This window comes from Phoca vitulina, unplaced genomic scaffold (genome assembly GCF_004348235.1).
Source record: "Phoca vitulina isolate PV1807 unplaced genomic scaffold, GSC_HSeal_1.0 scaffold3, whole genome shotgun sequence".
Classification (NCBI taxonomy): Eukaryota; Metazoa; Chordata; class Mammalia; order Carnivora; family Phocidae; genus Phoca; species Phoca vitulina.
Window position 1 is genome coordinate 7859769 of NW_022589706.1, and position 21637 is coordinate 7881405.

General features: G+C 39.3%; 1 protein-coding gene across 9 annotated transcripts in view; it reads right to left on the bottom strand.

Annotated features, from left to right (window-relative positions):
* The window catches only part of LDB2 (LIM domain binding 2), a 393505-nt gene that overhangs the window by 83024 nt on the left and 288844 nt on the right, over nt 1-21637 (bottom strand). For all 9 annotated transcript variants that reach the window (XM_032400051.1, XM_032400050.1, XM_032400048.1 and 6 more), the window contains exon 3: nt 2382-2554. In XM_032400051.1, coding sequence (XP_032255942.1) covers nt 2382-2554 — 173 coding nt within the window. The remainder of the gene's footprint in view (nt 1-2381; nt 2555-21637) is intronic.

Below are 21637 nucleotides of genomic sequence, written 5' to 3' on the forward strand. Positions count from 1 at the left end.
TAATAATCACGAAGGAGGAGGAGAAAAGAAAAAAAAGTAAAAAGAAAAAAATGAATGCTTTAGAATTTTCTAAAAATAAATGTGCATAATTAGCATCTGCACTAAGTCCACATAGCTAGGCTGCATTTCCCAGAAAGTGATATTTTTCATCACAGTATGGAAATATTCATTATGAGAGTTGGAAAATGTATTGCCATAGAGTAGAGTGAGAGGTGACCTGAATAATTGATGTTTGGGGCTGAAAGAGCTGAGTTCAGGAGGAGGCTGCTCTGGTCTTCCCTGTGGCCATCTGAGAAGGAAGCATTCCTGGGTGAGGAAAAATTGAAACAGAGGGAAACCCTCGCTTCTTGATTTGAGTGAAAAAAAGGCACTTTATCGATTCATCAGAAGAATGAGATTTTTTAAAAATTTAAAACCCGTCCTGAATATACAGCATTTTACCTTCAGAGCAGCTGACTACGCTCATTTATGAAAAAGCTTTGTCCTGGAATGAAAGAAATTGAGAAAATATAAAGGACTACCTTTTAGTATATATTTTACATGTATATAAAATATTACACGTTATCTTAAAACTATTTATTATAAAATTTATTATAAAATATTATTGTGATTACATAAAATATTTTATGTTTTATAAAAGGCATGCCACAGAATGCATTTTTATTTTCAATGGCTATAGGCTTTGGAAGTAGCTTCTTCATTACAGCCATTTTATTTAATTTCCATCGATTTCTTTTTTCCCTTAAAGCATAAGGAATTGGCATGTTTTTCTTGATTACCTAAACATAATGCTAAACCTAGACAAAAACAAAACAAAACAAAACAAAAAAACAATAATGAGCTAGCTGAGAAAGCTTTTCTCTGTGGGGCTCTGACTTCCTAACATTTGAAATAGGCTGTGTTATCCATCTGAGATACAAGATTATGTAAATATTTTACATCTCCAAAATGAAGTGAGTGAGACATGGGCAGATTAAACTGTCATCCAGGTGATCATTCCTTTCCATGTAACTAAACTCTCTTCCCAGCACGGACTTCTGCGTACAGTGGGAATAAATATTCTCTGTCCCTGATTAGCAACTTTCCTTTCTGTTCAACTGTTAAAAAGGAAGAAAGAGAAAAACCAACTTCTGCCCCACATTTAAAATGTCTATTGACAAAATCAAGATACCACGAAATCAATGACATTTGATGATTTGCTTTTGCATTTTATCACCATTTCCTTTGCCCTTGGTTTTTTACATCACCGTGAGCAACTGGGAAGATGAAGCTGCACCAACAAGATCAGTGGATACTTTAAATGATAAACATTTTACTTTTATTCTTTTGGGAAAACCGTGCACAAGTAACAAACACATCTTAGTCTTGTAATTTGGGCTTTTGCAATTAACCCTGAAATTCAACTTCTCAACTATAAAGAGAGGATTGTCATATGTGTTTTCAACTAAAAGAGATAGCTGCTGTCGTTAATATTACAGATTAGTTTCACACTGAGTGTTCGTCAAAATGCAATAACTAGTGTTCGTTAAAATAAACTTCTGTTTGTCAGATTCTCTGGCTAAATATTTGTTCTTACTAATTTTGCTACTTGGGAGAGGACATAAAGGGATTGTCTGTAGTGTTCCAGAAAGGTCTTTGCACAGAGGGAATATTCCACATGTCAGTTGTCTGTGGATGGGAAGGGTCATAGGTGTAGAACTTATAGAAGACATTCTCTTTCACTTCACATCCTTCATAGAGCTTTGAATTGTGCCTCAAAGATTGTGTTACCCGGTCCTCCACCCACTACCCTCCCCTGTGTTTCTCATTTTCTCACAACCAACTTTTGGCTCTACTGTCCTCACTTGCTGACTGACCAACCACAGAACTTCTCAGAATTTGGGGAAACAAACTTTAAACTCTGAATTCCTTAGTTTCATTTATATTTTTATGTTTTTATGTTCCTTAAAGGTTACAACTAGTTGAGTTGTAGTTAGTTGCTTTTTTCCCGTTTGTTAACATTTGAATTTAGCTTTAAAAAGTATTTAATTTTACAAACAAAACACAAATACTGACCACACAATAATGGGAGAATGTTCTTTTAGCTATAGAAGATTCTTTAACAATCAAGATTCTAATTTAGCAACCTGAGTTTAACAGGCAGCCAAAACTGTCTCTCTTACTTTTGAGGCTCTATCATATTTGCTCTGTATCATTTGCACACATCTAAGAACAGTGTTCACCAAGAGTCTAGCCATATCACAAACAAAAGAGACTATCTCATAGTGCTGAGAGTGTCTGAGATGTGAGAAATCAGCTCAAAGTTCTTGAAGAAAAGCATAATTATTATCCTTCAATACACCCACAGAAGAACAAGCCAAATTGCTGAGTATGTCCTGTACCTTGGTGAACATGGGCTTCCCATGCTGGGTGACCATAGCACACTGGTCACAGTCCACTGTGATGGATGAATTGTGGTATGACTCTTTCGAGTGTTTGAGGATGTAATACAGGTCGGTCACCCCTCCTTCAAACACAGTGCTAAAGTAGCGAGGGATAAGGGTCCTGCCGATAGCTGGGAGAGAAACACAGAGAAATAAACCATTAACAAAAATATCCAATGGCCCCACGCACCCCACACCATTGCCAGACCTCCAGCTGAATACAAATCATCTCAAGAAACCAATCATACCAGGAGGCAAATTTCTTTCTTTTATAAACAGCCATGACCCTTCTGGGTTGCTGTTAGTGAAATATAATCCCCAACTGTTCAGCAAAAATTTGTACATTCATCTCTCCAGATTTTGTGTTCATTGAAAGTCAATAATGTAAGGGTTAGTACTTCAAAAATAACGGGAACAAAAGCATTGACTACTTTCGATCTCATAAGTATCCTTTAAATGAACATATTTTTTAAAAAATAAAGCACATCCAATCGACTTGGATTTTTCAGTGAATTGTTTATAGGTCAGTCATCCAGTCATGTTTTATTAGTAACAGTAGTCATAATGTAAATTTTAATAATGTAATGCTTTGCAATGTGTAAAGTATTTTGGCATTCTTTCACTGGATCTTCAGAACAACCTCAAGATAGTGGGGAACTGGAAACCAAAAGGATTATTATGCAAAAAAAAAAAGAAAGGTCATTAGGACTGTATCAAAGTCACACGACTTATAAGTAGATAATTGGGGTCTCTAACTCCAAATATGCAAACATTTACTCTTTTCAACACTATGTCGCCAACTGCTTTAATGATTGAGAATCTTTAAAAAGTGATCCGGATCTGCATATACAAAGAGGTCCATACCTGTGTAAATACTGATTATTCTATCTGCTTCTGGAGCTGGATATCTTTCTAGAACAAAAGACCAATTTTAAGAGAACTTGATACCTTCTACTTGGTCTAAATTGGTCTCTTTGATTCCATGTGTCCTGTCCTGCCCCATTTTAGTTTGAATGATTGGTAAGTAGCTGGGTTTCTCTGATATATGATGCTTAGAAACACCTAACAAGCCCTTGCTTTAGCAGAGATTTTAAATCTTCTTAAACTGAAAATCCCAACTCATAATATCAGGAATTTTGCCTATGTGCAGATTTTGAGGCAAAGTACTAAAGCACTCTCAAGCGATCCAAGGTTTTTAATAAATCTCTTACATTCGCTATATAATGCCTCCTGAAAGACAAAAATAATATTTAAGATAAATAAATTACCAAGGAGAGCTTTAGTATGAAAGATCATACAATCTTTACTTGAATGTTTTAAAATGTTTAATTTCATTTTAAAAGAATCAATGTTAATCCACTCCATATGGATCTATATCTCTTTTGTACATGGATTTGGAAAAAAAAAAAAAAAAACTATTAAAAGAATATCCTGCCAAACTGTTTCTGAAGTAATCTCTAAAGAATCCTGCTGTGGATGACTAGTCTCTGAATAATTTATATAGTTGTTATTGCTTCGTATTTATTGCAGTAAAATCAATCAACAAGTGTGTATTAAATATTCCAGGATTTTTGGCAATTCCATTCTAAATAATCCTTACACATACATTTTCCAAATACTGCTTAATCCCCAACAGTGCATGTTCATTTGCTAAATATAATATTCAAACAAGAGTGTTTTGAGTCCACCATGTCTTTAAACATACACACACAGCCGATATTATAAAGAAAACTTTGTTAATGCGAAAAACCTTATTGTACTTTGCTAAACAGATAAAATTAATTTAATGCATTTCAAATAGTCTAACCTAAAACTAATTTCCATAAAACAGCTCTAGCAATTTGACATTTTGGGATTTGTACTGTGGAGAATAAATACAAACCATAAAAATGTAGGTGTAGGGTGAAAATATTTCACTACAATATCCAAGGAATTGTCACATTAAAAAGGTTACTGTAAATAAACACCACTGGATTAGCCACATTATAGTTTATTCATCATGAATCTTGCACCATTTAATTCCTTTGTGGTAGTATCTAGTATATATTATCATCATTTTCATTCACAGAATAAAAAAATTGAATAGGGAAAAAAGTTGCAACTTCTTAACTTTAAACCTCAATTTTTAATTACGTCTCCAACTCCAGAAATTGTACAAACTATATAGTAAATATACTTAGAGGGAAATGCAGTTTTGCTTTATTTAGTATTTTCTAGCACTCTTGAAACTGATTGTTAAGGATACCTGAGGTTTGTGTTCAGCCCCTTTTCTTTGTGGGATAGCCCTTACAATTTATTTCCCCCATGGTCTTGTGTGGACAGTCACTCACAAAGCTCCATTACCCACTGTGGTAGACTGCTACTGTGGCCCCAGTGAACCATGGCAATGGCATTCATATCTTTGTGGGTGTAGTCTCCTCTCCTCGAATCTGAACTGGGCTCTGTGATCTGCTTTAATCAAAAGAATGCGGCACAAGTGACTTCGGGTCAGTATTGGGCTAAATCTTAAAAAGGCCTAGAGAGGCTTCTACCTTGCACTCGGGTGGGAAGTCAGTGGCTATGTACAAAGTCCAACTACTCTAAGACTGCTGTACCGTGAGAAGCCCAACCATTTGGAGCAGTCACACGAAGAACTGAGTCTTCCAGCTGGACAACCCCAGTTGAGCAAACAGCAAACAGCCAGCACCAACTTGAGTGAGTGAGGCCATCTTGGAACCGAATCCTTGAGCTCCAATTAGCTGCCTCAGGCTGGTGTCACGTGAAGTGGATATGAGCTGTCCCCCATAGCTTTGCCCAAATTGCAGAACCTCAAGTAAATAAAATAAATGTTTGTACTTTTAGCCAATACATTTTTAATGTTACAATGGATAATCACAGCACCTTTCAACCTCCTAAGCTACAAAGATGGGCAAATTAGAATCCCTTCCTGAAAGACAAAGAGGGCAGTCTTGCCACTAAAAATGTGAATTATAGAAACACAGAAGCTTGTGTAGAGAGGAAAGCAGGTTAGAGAGACAGAAAGTCTTTGTGGACTGATTTGGGACCTCATTATAGTTGGGACTGAAACCCAGTTCCATCCCTTGGAGGTCCCACTTCTGTGAGATGTGAACCTCCTGCTTCTTTTGCTTAAGTGAGTTTGTGTTAGCTTTCTGTCATTTGCAAACAGACGAATCTTGATTAATGCTGTCCCACTCCAGCATGGAATGGGGTAACAAACGCTAATGTAAAAGATAAAGGAAGTGATGAGAAAAACTAACCATAAGAGATAGCTGAGTCTTTTTGTGCAACATCCTGTGTCAGTAGCTGAAGGGGGTACAAAAGGGGTGTCAGAGACTGTATTTGTCTTCTATTCCTGCTGTTACAAATTAGTACAAACTTAATGGCTTAAACTCTCCTTATTGATTATCTCATAGTTCCTGACAATCTGACATGGGTCTTGCTGAGCTAAAATCAAGGTGTCAGTAGGGCTGTGTTCCTTTCTAAAGGCTCTAGGGGAGAATCTGTTTTCTTGCTTTTTCCAGGATCTAGAGGCTGGCTGCTTTCCTTGGCTATGTCCCCTTCCTACATCATCCACCAGCAATAGTGGTTGGAGTTTTCCTTGTCTGCCTCCCCCTTCCACTTTTTAGGACCCTTGTGATTGCATTGGACCCACCCAAATAATCCAGGATAATCTACCATCACAAGGTAACATATTCACAGGTGCCAAGGATTAGGACTGGACATCTTTGGGCGCCATTATTCCACAGAGGCTATCTTTGCCAAAGAGTTTTTGTTCTACAAGGGAGAATATACAAAATATAACACACACACGACAAGCAATATATAGATAATGTGCAGTGAAGGGGACAAATAACCAGAAAAAAAAAATCACATGTGCTTGGGGAAATCACTGTATAACTCATTCATTGATTTCTTCTATAAACATGCACTGAGCCCAGAGTAAGCGTAAAGCTCCTTGGTAGGTGCTGGAAACAGAAAAATAGATTTTGTCCCTGTCTTTCACTCAGTTCTAACAAGAGAGTTAATAAATATGTAAGCATCTAAATAAAATGTGATAATAGATTAAAAAAATGAATTTGAGAGTTTGAACTCTTTGCTAGTTTCTTCTGAATCCTGATTTCAATGTACAATATTATTATTTTTGAAGCACTGAGAAGATTAAAATGTCCTTTTAATTTAGTAAATCATGCAACCGCACTGCACAGCTTAATAGACATGACTTTAAATCAGTGAATACTTCAGAGTTAGATATGGTTGTCCCCTAACTCATCAGGCACACCAATTCTGAATCTATTCAGATTTTGTACTGTCATATTCATATGCTATACTTATACTTTACATTTATACTTTAATCCTTGGAATTAAAAATAATTTAAATATTGATATACCTAAATCTACATTGTATTCCCATGGAAAGGATAATGTCTTCAAATATTCTTGAATAGAGATTAAGACTATAGTAGATTATAGAAGAAATTCCATTTTTCTTACACATTTAGGTAAAGTTCCAAAAGTTGGGAAGGAGAAGTATGGTGAGCATGATAGCACAAGAAGATTTTCTGTGAGTGAAATATAGGGAAGTTTAATACAACGTATATTATTTATCTATATACTTATGAAAGACAAGAAAATGACAGATTAAATTATTCAGGAACCTGAAATGTGTATAAAGAATGTCTAAATAATACTCTACATTGTAGGTAAACATTTAGAGATAGCTAAAAATTTACTCATAGCTAATTTAGATATTAAGCTCTGAATTCTAGTTCCTTGGGAGGTTTTTGTTGTTGTTTTGTTTTGTTCCAACCATTGACCCCATTCTCCAGAAGTTCTTGCTGTTGGGGTTGATAGGCTGATGGTTCTAGGGGAGCAGTATCTAACTCCCATCTTTTCTTGTGATATTTGTGGATATTAGGATATCTATAGGATACTTGTAGATATTAGTGATTTTCCCCCATTTAGAAGCCAAATGGTACATACTGAGAACTCTGAATCATTGAGAAGATATAAACTACTGTGCATCTATTGTTTTGAGCATTTCATCTCTATTAATCATTTTGAAATGCTTTTCTTAAACTCTTAAGAATGTGTATAGGTAGTTCACATGAAAGAGATTATCAGTAGAAAATAATCATATGGGAAAATGTTCAAACCAGTAATCAAAGTACAAAATAAAATAATAATGAAAAGATTAAAACAAAAACCTGGTGAGGTTGTGGTGAAACAGACATACTTGAACACTTCTAGGGAAATCAACATAGCAATTACTCCTTATCTTGAGACTCTCTAATTCTCTGATAGCTTATTAGGTGTAAATACCCTTGCCAAACTGCAGTTCTAATGTGCAGATCTTAAGTGCTCTGAAGTTCTCCAAGTCTTTTGAGAAAATACTGTCTAATGTTATGACTTTTTGATTTGGGGTGATCATTTACTATTCTAAATGCCTGTAATTTCTATCTTTCAAAGACAATTCACTTCAAAAAAATGAAAAGGGTTGAGAACCGTAATTAAAATGTGGAATGAGAGGATGTATTAGTATTAGTACCACTTAACACTTGGCAATTACTTAACTAATGATTTTTCTCCTCTTTGGAAAGAGAAAACCATACAACCACACATTTGTGTTTTTAATTAGGCAAAGTTAATTATAATACAATCATCAATTACTACAGTTTCAAAAACTTTTTTTTGTAAATGTAAGGATAAATTGGTTGTCTGAATCTGGGTAGTTTTATACAGTTGTTCTAAGGCTGCATTACATCAGAAATCCACATGGAAATTCGACCACTGAGATAAATAACAAACACAAAGATTCATTAAACTTAAACTTACTAGTATTCAGAAATCAGCAAATGCATTATGCTAACATGTAAACAAAGATGCTCCTAGTAGTGAATTAAACAATACTGGTGATTTCATTTATAGTAAATAACCATTATAAATAGCCAAAACAAAGGAAATAAAACAGGCTTGAAATTAAATAGGGGTGATAGAGGTTCAAAGCAAATTCCTTTGTCTTGAAGGGAAAGCAGGTCACACGAACTTTACTTTCATAAGTTGACATTTGAAATCTTTTATTAACATATCTTTTAATGCCAACAACTTTTACTTCTTTCTTCAACCAAAGCAATTATTTAAGTATCTTCTTTCTGATTACCTCTCTTACTATTTCAAAGATTCATTCATGTAATAGATGTTTATCAAGTACCAACTATGGGCCAGACATTGTTCTAGGGGCTGGACACTAACAGCAGATGACTGAAGAAGCAGAATAAACTTGGTGGTGAGGGAGGGCAAGCTGGTTTAGATGGGCTGGCCGAGAAGGCTGTAGTGAGGAGGTGTTAATGGAGCATGATCCCTGATTGCACAGGGCCATGTGAAGATCAGGGAACAAAATGGTCCAGGCCCAGGCACCAGCAAGGGCAAAAGCCCTAGGACAGGAATGAGTTTGGGTTGAATAAGCTTGATGTGTCATAGTATCAGAAAGAAGGCAGTGTGGCAGGTGCACAGTCAGGAGAATGAGATAACGGATGAGCTCAGAAAAAAAGAGGCAGGACCAGACTATGTGGAGCTTTCTAGGCCATGGCAAACGGCTTGCAATTTATTCTTAGTGCAATGAGATCTCACTGGAAAATTTTAGCCAAGGATAAGATCTGATGAATATATTCTATTCTTCTTTTTTAAAAAATATTTTATTTATTTATTTGAGAGAGAGAGAGAGAGAGTGCACAAGCATGGGGGGGGAGGGACAGAGGGAGAGGGACAAGCAGATTCTGCCCCTGAGCTGGGAACCCCTCACAGGTCTCAATCCCAGGACCCTGAGATCATGACATGAGCCAAAGTCAGACGCTTAACCCACTGAGCCACGCAGGCACCCCATATTCTAATTCTATTCTTCTTAAATGTATTATTCATCTGACAACAAAATCCTAAAACTCCATAAAAAATATTTGATCCTCCTAGAAATCTAATAGGTGTTTTTTCTTCCATTTTCTACCTACCAAACATTTTAATAACTGGACTAACACTTTAGTGGGCCACCTTGTGCTAGATGTTAGAGAAATAATGATGACCACAGCAGACCCCATCCTGCTCTTAAGGAGCATCTGAGCAAGTTGTAGAAACTTACAGGTAAGTGTGCCTCATTTCATCTCATTTAGTACTTTGGCATATTCAGGTAATATTGGGTTCTGATTCTGTCAGCCATATCACAGGGTATTTCTCTCAGATGTGTGCCTTTCATTGTGGGAAAAATTCTTTTATCCCTTTATCCAAAGTACTGACAATAGCATAGGGCAGGAATCGTGGTCCAGCCATGGCTGGACCTCTTACCATGAGTCAATGTCCTTTGGGTATGAAATTAAAATCCTTTACTGATTCACAGAATAAGGCCATGCTCTAGTTACTGATGCCCTATGGGCTGGTACAGGGTCAATAAGGTGTTAGAGTAATATCTAAACTAAAGTATGAATAGACATCAGTCGGGCACATGGGGCCATGGGAATAGCATGCGTTAGGGAGCATCATGCATTTCCCATGATTTGGACTGCTGCCTAGACCAGATATTATATATTTATACCTTAGACGTTCTTGTTTGGATGAACTCCATTACATAGACTTGTCTCACTATTTTCCAGTGACAGTACAATATTCTTTTAGTTATCCAAACTTTAGCATGCAGTTTACATCTGATGGATTTGTTTCTGCCCTCTGTATACTTTTTATTTCAACATTTTTATAACGATATTCTATTCTTCAAGATGAACCTTATGATAATTTTGTCAAATTCCCCCTTCTCCCCGACTCCAAGGTTGGAAAGAGGTTAATTTAAATTCAATTTGATTTACTAAGAAAGAGTTGGCATCTTTAAAATACCCAATCTTCCCATACAGGAACATGAAATGTTTATCCATTTAAGTCTATATCTCTACCACAAAATAATTCTGTAGTTTTCTATATACAAATAACTAACATTTCTTGTTAAGATAACTCTTAAATATTTTAGTTATGCTGAATGGATAATGCAATTTTTTCATTATATTTCTATTTGGAACACAGACAATAGAATGCTTTTATTAATTTTAATAGTTTTTTGGAAGAATTTTGCAAGTTTTCTAAGTGAAGAAATCTATCATTCCCAAATATGGATAGTTTTGTTCCTTTCTTTTTTTCCAATATATTTATATCATTACTTTCTCGTCCTATTGCAATGGTTAGAAGAGAACTTCTAGGAAAAAGTATTAAATGAGGAGGGAAGTAGCAGATTTTCTTTTTTTCCCCCTGAATTTTTTAGGGAACACCTCTTGGATTAGGGGAAGTACTGTATGCTTATTTGAGATCAGATCATATTACTTATAATGGAAAGAAAATCAAATTATTCTTCCAATCTTTGTTTTTATGATTTTCTTCTTTTTTATGCTGATGGATGTTTAATTTAATCAAATGCCTTATCAGGTACTACTGAATTGCTGGTCTAATTTCCCTTAGAAAGCTATCTATTAATATATTTTCAATTATTGAGTAATGTTTTTACTCAGCATAAACCTTGCTCTCTCTTGTGCACACATACACACATACATTTTTGTATAAACTTTTGCATAAATTCAACTTATGGATTCACTCATTCCTTTAACAAATATCCACGCAAGTGGTGCCCTCTATAAGGCACTGTCCTAGCTACAAAATTGGAATGTTAGAGCCAGAGAAGACCTGAAGTTTCGTCTGGTGATTCCCAGTAGCATTTTCTAATTCCAGTGGGCTTCTGAAGATTTTAAAATGTACCCCTAGATAGTTCCTTATTTCAAAAATACCATTAAAACAAAGACTATGCCTAGCATGTTTCTCTGATTGGAGTAGGAATTAACTCAACTCATGGTGATACTGATTAGCTCCTGATTAGTGATTATGAATAGCACTTAACATATGTGGAAAAAATATAATACAAAATACTAACAATTATTTAATAAATGTAATTAGGTTATCCATGATTATATTCCACACCCTCATTTTACTGCAGAGGAATGTGATAGCTAGAGAAGTAAAACTGCATAGCTACATGGAGCCAGGGTGGGGTAAAGTAGAATGCTTGTTGTAATCAACCAACATTGGTTTATTTTTATGCTTGAATTTGATTTTTATTAATTTTCAAATTACATAAGTGATACACATGCAAAAATTAACACACTACTGTTGCAGAAACTCACTGTTTACTAGATCTGATATCTTTGTCTAGGCATAGAGCCAGCCCTCACTTTCTAAACTCCCTTTCTGTTGGGTGCTGCCCTGTGATGAGTGGTAACCAGTATCCAATGGACATTTCCACTGTTTTAATTCTTTTCAACAAAGTAGACATCAAGAGGGTAAATTCAACTTCCAGACATGACAAGTAAAATCATTCTGTGTGTAACTGGCACACTCTTCCCCACCTCTGACGATCAGATGCTGCAGACACGGCAAGGGATTCCATGGAACCTCCTGGATGGAAGAGCCAGGAAATGGGAAGAGCTTTGGGTCCCTAAATTGCTACCAGAAAGACAGCTGCTACATATTGGGAAAACCCATCTGGGCTTTGGAACAAAAGCCACTTTTCCATTGTGTTAAGCCACTGAAATTTCAAGATTTATTTGTCTAAGTCGCTAGGGTTAACTAATACAATTGCTAATAAGTCTAAAGTTTCTGTGAGCACCCTGTACCCACCAATGTCAGTGACTTCACCCCTTCCTAGGTTACCTTTGCTATCAGTATGTTATGTAGCCTTCTAGATTTTTAAATTATATATTTATCTCCATATATATGTCCCCATAGAAAACACATATCATTTTGTGTGAGTTCTTTTTGTCTTGTTTTACATAGAAGTTATCATAATAAATGTATCTATATGGAACTTGTCGTTTTTCAATCAATGATATATATTTTTGAGCTCTAAGGTTAATTCATTGATTTTAAACACTGCATCATATTTCAGAGTACAGCTCTTTTACAGGTTATTTAGACATTCCCATGGTGAGGGACGCAGGGATTTATTTTCAACCCTTTCCAACAGGGTAGATGCTGAAGGGGGAAGAGATACATGTATATATATATATTTTATTTAACTAGTTACCAGCAATCACCCTTCCAAGGGGCCCTGATAATAATACATGTTTTACTCACAACTTCACCGTCACTGAATATTGTCAAGTTTTACTTCTTCTTCTTTTTTTTTTTTTTGCCATTCAGGTCACAAAGCGTGTCCCTTACAAAGGGACAGTGGCAGTCCTCAAGTCCTCAAAGCTTTATCTACACGTTGATGTTGAAATTAAGTAGTTAATCCAGTTCATGTGGTTATTGCTCTGCGTGAATCATTCACATCTGATGTTTTCAGATGGTTTGCATTTGTTTTTGTTTGTTTGTTTGTTTGTTTTTAATTTTTCACCCCAAACCCATTCACTTGGCTAAAGGAAAAAATGGCTCCAGGAAAGATAAGCAAGAAAGACTCCATTCTTTGATTTTTCAAAGGTGCCAAAAGTCAAGGATCCTTATGAAATTATTTCAATATGATTTATTGGGCCTTCTCAAACTTAAGCCCACGGGGATGCCACAAGTCATTCCATTTTTGTGTTTTAATATCAGCACAATTCAAAGGAGTTAGAGAAATTGTTGCCAGAGAAACAGACAAATGTGTGTGATTCCAAACTTAATAGAAAGCAGAGCTTGGCAACCTTTAGCAATGAATGCCAAGAGATGATTTCCTCCCTGTAGAGAGACTCATACTTGGGTAGAACGGGGCCTTCCCTCTGGGCTGGATATTGCACAAGACGTTCCCTCTAAGGTGTTAAGTGGTCACCGAAATAGAAGCTGATAAAATATGACTTTTTAGAGTGGATTTTGAAGTCAGGGGAAAGGTTTGCAGAATTAAAATAACAAACGGGCTGTCTCCACCACCTTTCTCTTGACTCCACTTCAATCCCACCCACTTTCACAGTGTTTCCTGTGCTGGATTTCTCAAAACCTTTGCCCCTGAAGCATCCTCTGCCTCACGGGTCCTAGACTCCCCTCTTCTGCTTCATCCCATGTCCTAGGCCTCCTCATACCTTGTCTCTAGCACCATGTCCTCGGGCTGAGCAAGTGATTACAAACTTGGGTGCCACAGTGAAACTTCTGGATTTATGTACTGGCTGTGCCATTTACTCACTGGGTGACCTTGGACAAATGATTCATGCTCTTTTACATCCCAGTTTCTTCGTGTGTCAAACAGAATGAGACAAGTCACTAGTTCAGCGAGCTGCTACAAGTATTCATAACATCATCGTGCATGTTCAGTGCTGGGCACAGAGTCCGACTCTGCTAAGCACCAGTGAAAGTCATCACTCCCATACCACCTCTCTCTGCCTAGTCCATGCAACTTACCCCACTGCATTGGAATCACCAATTTCACTGTCTTTCCTCCAGTGACTGCAGTTCCCTGAAGGCAGGGAACATTCCCTGATCATTTCAGTACCACAGCACATTCATGATGTAAACAGCTACTTAAGAGATGTTTGGCACATGGATGGATGTGGACTTGGTATGTCTATTGAGACAGCCTGCCAAGCTCAAGCTGGTTCTGCGCACATGCAGGTTTCTAATGCAGAGGCAAAGCCACTTGCAGAGTTTAGGGCCAGAGAATCAAAACCACAAGAAGGAGAAAATAAGGTTTTAGGGCCCCATATCTGGAGTGTTCACATCTGAATGCTCTAATCCTGATAATTAAAGATTAGAGACTAATCATTTCAAAAGATTCATTTTGGGATTAAGGTTAATTTTGGGTTTTGCAGGTAAAAAAAGCATCCTATCTGAGGAGACTACTTAGTTCGAAGGGGCTTCTCCCTTATTTTATCTGTGTGTACAATTCACAAACATTTGAAGTCAATAAAAAAATGGATGCCTCTTTAAAAAGAGAGAGAGGAAGGAAGGAAGGAAGGAAGAAGAAAGAAAGAAAAGAAAGAAAGAAAGAAAGAAAGAAAGAAAGAAAGAAAGAAAGAAAGAAAGGAAGGAAGGAAGGAAGGAAGGAAAAAGAGAGAGACGGACTCCATTTGCACGCCAAGTCAGCATTCCAGGGGCACTTTACAGGGAAGTAAAAATCCTTGGAAACGAGAAGTAGTAAAAGAGGGTCAGCTTCACATTCCACAGAAGTCCACTGGGGCCTGTGCCTCTGACCCTTAGATTGTGTCTACAAGAAAAGGAACAACCATTCTGACATGAATTAAATGTTGCATAGTCTTTCTGGCAGCTGGACTTAACAGCCAAAACGCACCCACCCAAGTCTGATAAAAGCGCATGGGCGTCAGCTGTTGGAGTCTCACGTGCTGTGTGCAGATTTTCAGAAAAGCTTAGGACTCAGGCAAGAGAAGGAAGCCTCTGGGCATTCTGCGGGTTCTGCAACGGGTCTGGTTTGCCCGAGCCTTGGTGCCAGCCTAGTTACCAGTGCTTACACACACCGATAAATTTCCTCGTGGCATCAAGAACCCCCATCCCGATCCACCACTGTGTGACAGGCCCTTCCCTGAAACTCCCTTGTCTCCTTTCAGTGGGAAGGCTGTGGCTCTATTCCCCAAGACAAAATGACGCTTACGGCCTCTGTCTGCACACCATCACCTCTGGGAGGAGAGGTGACCCTCTTTCTAGAGATAAGGAGCACTATGCATCTACTGGACCACGTGCCCCGCAGGCAGGACCCCTGCGTCTGGACGGGCATGGCTCTGGCTTCTCTCTGGCTCCCCCCTTTCTCCTCTGTTACTATTAAGAACTGATAAAAAGGTCCAGGGATCCTTCTGGCCTTGCTCTTCCCGGGCCTCACCAGGCTGACCTCCTCCCAGGAGAGGGCTGCAGGGTCAAGAGCGTGGGGTTGGAGCCACTCTCACCTGGACTCGAATCTGAGCTCTGTCCCATAGCAGCTGTGTGACTTTGGGCAAGTGGCTTAATTACCCTGGCCTCAGGTTTCTCTGTTGTCAAACGAGGATGAGAACAGTGCCAGCCTCATAGGTGATATACAGCACCTAGAATCATCCACAAAATGCTCTCACCTCTGGCTAAGCTCTATCTCCATACTCTAATTAATTTTTCTTCATAACAATCATCACTACTCATGTAATGTTATTTTGGCATGTTACCTGCTCCTTAGCAAGAATACAAACTGAAAGAAGGGAGGAACTGTGTCTGTTTACACCTGGCTATATTCTCAGAACCAAGAGCGATGTGGAAGATGTAGTAGGCACTTAGCAAATAGTTATCGGCTGGCTGGGCTTTGCATAGGTGCACATTAAGCCATTGACAGTATTCTATTAGTTTATCCTCATTATTATTATTAACTTGCCATAAGAATTAAATAACATGGAGCATACCTGAGTACTGAGTGTGTGCTCGATACATAGTGAATAAAATCTAGAAAGACAGGAAGAAAGCATGGGAGAAGGAGGGCCAGTGGAAGGAAGGAAAGAAGGGTAGGCATATTCCCAAACAGAGATGCGGGGAGAAGAACCAACTTAATGTATGGGGAGGCACTGAGAGGAAATGGTGGGCAGTGCTAGGAAGGCGGGAGATGGGCCAGGGCCACGGAAATCCTTGGCCAAGCTCCCGTGCATGAGCGGAGCTTGTGGGTCGGGGAGACAAGGCCACCAGCGATCATTCGGTGAGCCTTTTGCTGCATTGGAGCTGCGTGGCGGTTGCAGTTGGGGTTTGAAGGCATCTTCTATGCCAGAGACGGTGCCTTTTGCTATTTCCCAGGGCTAGGAAATCAGGGATACAGACCTTTCTGCCTGCTCAAGTCAAAGGTCCTCAGACTTCCCTGTAAATGAGCTGACTCTGTTCTCTTCCACCCTCTCACTCACTAGGTGCTTAGAGAGGAATCAGCCTGGGGTAGTGCAAGAAACACAGGCTTTGGAATCAGACAAACAGGGCCGAATCCCACTTCTGCTATTACAGGGAAGCCATGTTTTAGTTAATGGGAATGGATCCACTTGTCCTTTTTATCTGCAACCTCCCACCCACAGCCCCCACGTAAGGACACATGCATTATGTATCCAGGGGGCTGGTCACATGCTAGTTCCATGGGGATAATATTCTTTTCTTTCTGGATGAACTTGAGGATGCATTGAAATAGAAAATGTACACTGAGTGTCTAGCCAAGCTCCTAGGACACAGCCGTGCTCAATAGACTACCAGCTGGGGATGCACAGTTAAGGTATTGCATACAGCAAGTATTCAATAACTGCTTACTGAGGTGGAGAAGAAAGGTTAAAATACAGACACCACATCAAGGATCACATAAATCTTGTCTACATTCCACCATCTACACACCAAAAACCCAGATGATTCTAAGTGTTTTCAAAAAGGAATTTGCAAGATGGCTGCTAGATTTACAGATGTCAAGGCATGGTCCGCACACCGCGCTGTCTTCCTTTCTAGCAAACCCAGGACTAATTCCACTTACTAGTCCACAGTTCCCGACTTGTCCAAGATTCCAAAGATTGAAAGCAGCAGGGCACGTTAACCTAGGTACATCGCTCCCGCCTTTCTCTGTCCTCTCCAACCTTTGGAATTTGTATGTATTCTTTTTGTTTGCATTTGAATGACTGCTAGTACATACCTGGCTACTTTAACGTCTCTTCAAAATGTTTCTCCCTCCATCTCGCCCTCCCCCCCTCTTTTCCTTACCCCTAAGGCTTTTGTTATCAGAATTTCACCCCCTCCTCAGACGGAACATTTTAGCAGCATGGGTTTATGGCTACCGTAAAGAAGAAAGTTTGAAAGGCAAAGCCAGAGACGTGATCCCCAGCTTTATAACAAACCCCTGTCAAAACATAACAAACCACGGCCAGACATGAGCCGCAGTGACAGAATGCAAGACCATAAAGATGATGGAGATCAGACGGGACAGGCACTTTATAGAAACAAACACCTTCCTTGCAAACAGATAGAGCGAGCCTAGCACTGAAAACCCTTCCTGAGGAAAAAAAAAAATGGTTGGAAGAAATAAGGACAAAAACATAAAATTCAAATGACAATCCAGCCCAAGGAGATAAACCCAAGGCAGACAAAGAATCCAATTTTACTAAATCAAGCCGACATCGCCTCCTGACTTTAATTGACCTCAGTAAGCTGGATCCTGAACAAACATAAAATTAAGAAGTGGGTAGCATCCAGTGGAGAAATGGGCCATCAGTTTGGAGGTGTTTGAAATTTTACTCTCTCGGGACATCCTTGGTTCTATCTAGGAAATGTGAAATCATTCATTTCACTGGTGGTAGCTGTAGGGCCTGGTATGAGATCAGAGATTCCGTTCCTAAGAGTACCATATGGAAGGTTCCAGATCTGAGGCTTGGATCCTGCAAAATGTCCAAACAACTGTTCAGGTTTCTATGGTGTTGTCATTATTGGAAAAAAGTGAGCACAGGAAGAGGAAATGGAACTAATGTATGTAGCTAGTCAGGATGCCAAGGAAAACTTTGTCTTCTACTACCCCAGAAGCATTACAAATGGAGGAAGCACCATACTGGTCTCTATTTACTGGAGTTCCTTAATTACTAAGGGTTGTACATTTTGAAAAATCTCCCCATGGTCTCTCTGGCTTTCCTCTGCTGGGTATTCTTTCTGATTCTTCTTCCTTCCTTTATTTCTTTCTGGATAACTTCTCCTCCTCTTCAACTCCCAACGTGGGAAGTGCTTCCTCCAAGGTGCCTTCTCTGATCTCCACAGACCAGGCTGGTTAGGTATATCTCTTGCAAATTCCATCGACAACCTACACTTCTCTGTTACAGGACTTACCCCAGTACAGTGGTGCTCAACAAACTGCACCTGGGGGGCAGGTGGGGCTAAAGATCCCCAGGTCTTATTCCCAAAAGCATCCGCTGCAGTAGGACTGGGATGAGGCCAAGGTCTGGAAGTTGTAACAGGTACCCCAGGTTCTTTAAATGCCAGTGATCCCCAGACCATATTCAGAGACGCTCTGTCTGATTTGAATTGTCTCTTTGTTCTCTTAGTCTGTAGGTTCCATAAGAACAGATGCTATATGTATCCATAGGACTTATGAGAGCACCAGCACCCAATAACAGCCACCATATATATGTATGTGTGTATATGTTTGTATATGTATACATGTACATGCACACATACAGTTGAGTGAATGTGACATGAAGCTGTGTTTGTATATTATAGTTTGCTCTGTTCAACAGGTTTGAAAATGACCATGGCATAAAGTACTGGAGTGCAGTCTCTCATCGGCTCTGGTTATCATGGACCCTTCCATGATGGGTTGCCAAGAGAATGGATGGGGTTCTCAGAAAACAAAACAAAAGCAAAAACTCCCACTTACCATTACTAACAACTAGGTAACATGCTGGCCGCCTTGATGCTGCCAGAAACTCTACCAGCTTTACCCAGCCGATTACTCCAGGGTACAGACCCTGACCAAGCGAGCCTGCTACCACCAAGTGGGAGCCTCCCCTCGTGGCACTTCCACCGAGAGGGCAGATACTTCAATTTCCAACAACTGAGACGGCAGTGGGCCCGAGTGGCAAATTGTGGGAAACAGATCTGAAAGGTGAAGTCTCTTTTCTAACATCCCCAAACTGTTCTATTTCTGAGACTACCCACACTCCACTTAACATGTTAAACTACAATTGAGCGCTGAGCTTTACCCAAGGTTCATTATAGTGGGGACTTTGCATGATGAATTTGTTGGAGATGAGGGATTTGCAGTAATCCAAGAAGGTAATTCCCAGAGCCACCAGGCCATTGTAAGCATGTATGAATTGATAACCAGGGTGATCATTTGTGCAATTTCAGGCTGTGGAGATATGAACAATATCTCGCTAGTGGATAATATCAGTTGTCAAGCATATGTTTTATAACCCCCAGAACTCCCTCTTGTTTTTGCAAGCTGCTGGTGGATATCTTTGATTTTTTTTTTTCCTGGCTGCATAGAACTTTGAGAAGATTTTCTTCTCTTTTTTTTCTCCTTTTACCAGAGAAGTTAATAGTAGAGAAAATTTAAAAAGACAAAAAATCAAGATAGAAGATAAAAATATTATAAAAAAAACATTTCATCAGCACTTTAAATACCATCGAAGGGATTTTAAATGCACATTTGAGTATCTATAGCCAATGTGGGGAGGATCTTCTCTATGTCAGAGGCGATGTTTTCTCTTCCTGAAGAATTGTCAGGGCTGGGATGTAATGGTCTGCTGCCTCTCTCTAGCCCTTGGTTGTCCAAAAGTTCCACGAGGCAAGGGAGCACATCTATCTGAATCACCTCTACAGTTCGAATGCCCAAAGCAGTGCTTGCACAGTTGTCACGCAATTAATGTGTTCGTTCACCACATTGCATCTCCGACAGCTGGAGGACAGGGCTGATCAGGTAGACGGGATTAGGAGCCAAACCGGGCAGATATGATCCAGGAGAAGGGATAAGCCCATAGGCAGAAGGTGAAGGCAAGAGAAATCAGACAAGAAGGAGGGAAGTTCTGAGTTGTAAGAATTAAAAGACTCAGGCCATTTAGAAGAGGATAAAATAAAACATGTTGAACATGAGCAAGGAGTGGGTAAGAAGCATGTTCCAAATCAACTGGTGTTGCCAGGGAATGTTTTTCCAGACTCTTGAGCGTTCTCCCTCATGGAGGAATCCTCATAAGGTGATACTCCCCACCTCTCTCTCTCTGCCTCTTCATTTACTCTGCCTGGGGGAAGCAAGGAGGTGAGAAATCTTATCAGAGTTTCAAGTTCAAAAGGAGAAACTGGCCATGTATAGCCCAGCTCCGTTCTCTTCCTTTCCTTGTGTGTATAAGCCCTACAGGAAATGTGGGTTCTGCTCAGCTTCTCCAGGCAGACCCTGTCCTGCTCAGTGAGCAGGCAACACTGATGACTTGGGTAGGTGGGTCTACATGTTCTTGGATTTAATATTAGGAAAGCCATGGACAGCTGTAGATAGAAGCCATGTTCTCCAATAACTGTTCGTACCAGAATTATGGATAGTGTCTTTGACATCCGCCATCTCTTTTGTCTTATTTCTCAATCGGTTCAGACCTTAATGTTTAAAAAATGTCAAATCACTGACAAATAGTCGGAAGGTAGCAAACAAGTTCCAACCCCAATTCAATTTCACAAATGCTTTTCACTCATCTCCTATGTGTACAGCACCGTGTTGCATTTCAGAGTGAATACAGGAGCACCAAGACAGCATTTCAGGCCAGGGTACCTCCATTATATTCTAGACTCAAGACAGAGGAGTAGGTCTCTGATGTCATGACAAATGATTCAGTGACAAATGCCACTGTCCAGGGTCCAGGTTCAGGTATCCAAACTCTTTAGTGGACCTGGGACTTCTGCAGCCCCAAATGCATCTTGTAACATGAGCTCCTTGAGAGCAAGAACTTGTGTCTGAGTCTCAGTCTTGGTCCCAGTGTGTAGAACAAGGCTTGGCTAAGAGCATCGTCATGGGATGACTGGCTAGCTGAATGGACAGAGGAGTTCTGCTGGATATCGGAAGATGTGTGTTGAGAAGAAAATAAAAATCACCTCCACTTCAAATGATCATACAAAGGATTTTGGCTCTCCTAACAATTCCGCTTCCAAATAAATTATGTAAATTTAGGAAGGTATTTTTAAAATTAATGGAGTGGGGATTTTTCCCAGATTAAGAACCATATTTCAACAGTACAAATGCAAGTTCTTTGAAGTAAACACAGATGATGTCTGCTAGGCAGGTGGATAATAAATCTATACAAAGAGCTCCTGCCTCTTCCTACTATGAGTCTTTTCTTTGGGTCATACAGCCAGGAAATAATCGGTGGAACAGTGAAACTAGCTTTTTGATAGGGAAGGCTACTTTGATTTTCTAGATGAATGGGCCAGGACCAGTTGGAGAACCAACAGTGAATGCTTATTTAGACTCAGAGAAATCACAGATTAGATTATACAGTTCAAGGGGGAACAAATAAAGATAAAAACAAAAAGTACAAATGTCTGGCACGCAGGAGGCATTCAATGAGTATTGGTTGAATGACACACATGAAAGAGCCATATGCTTAAAAAGGAAAGCCAGGATGGGTACAAATCACACATCACTGACATGAACCAGTGCTTCAAGTTACGGCGATGGCTTTTGTATGATGTTCCCTCCGCACCAAAGCCTCTGTCTTCAGGAGACCTTGGGGATTAAAGCGAAAATACCAAAAAGAACAATAGCTATTGGCTAACTT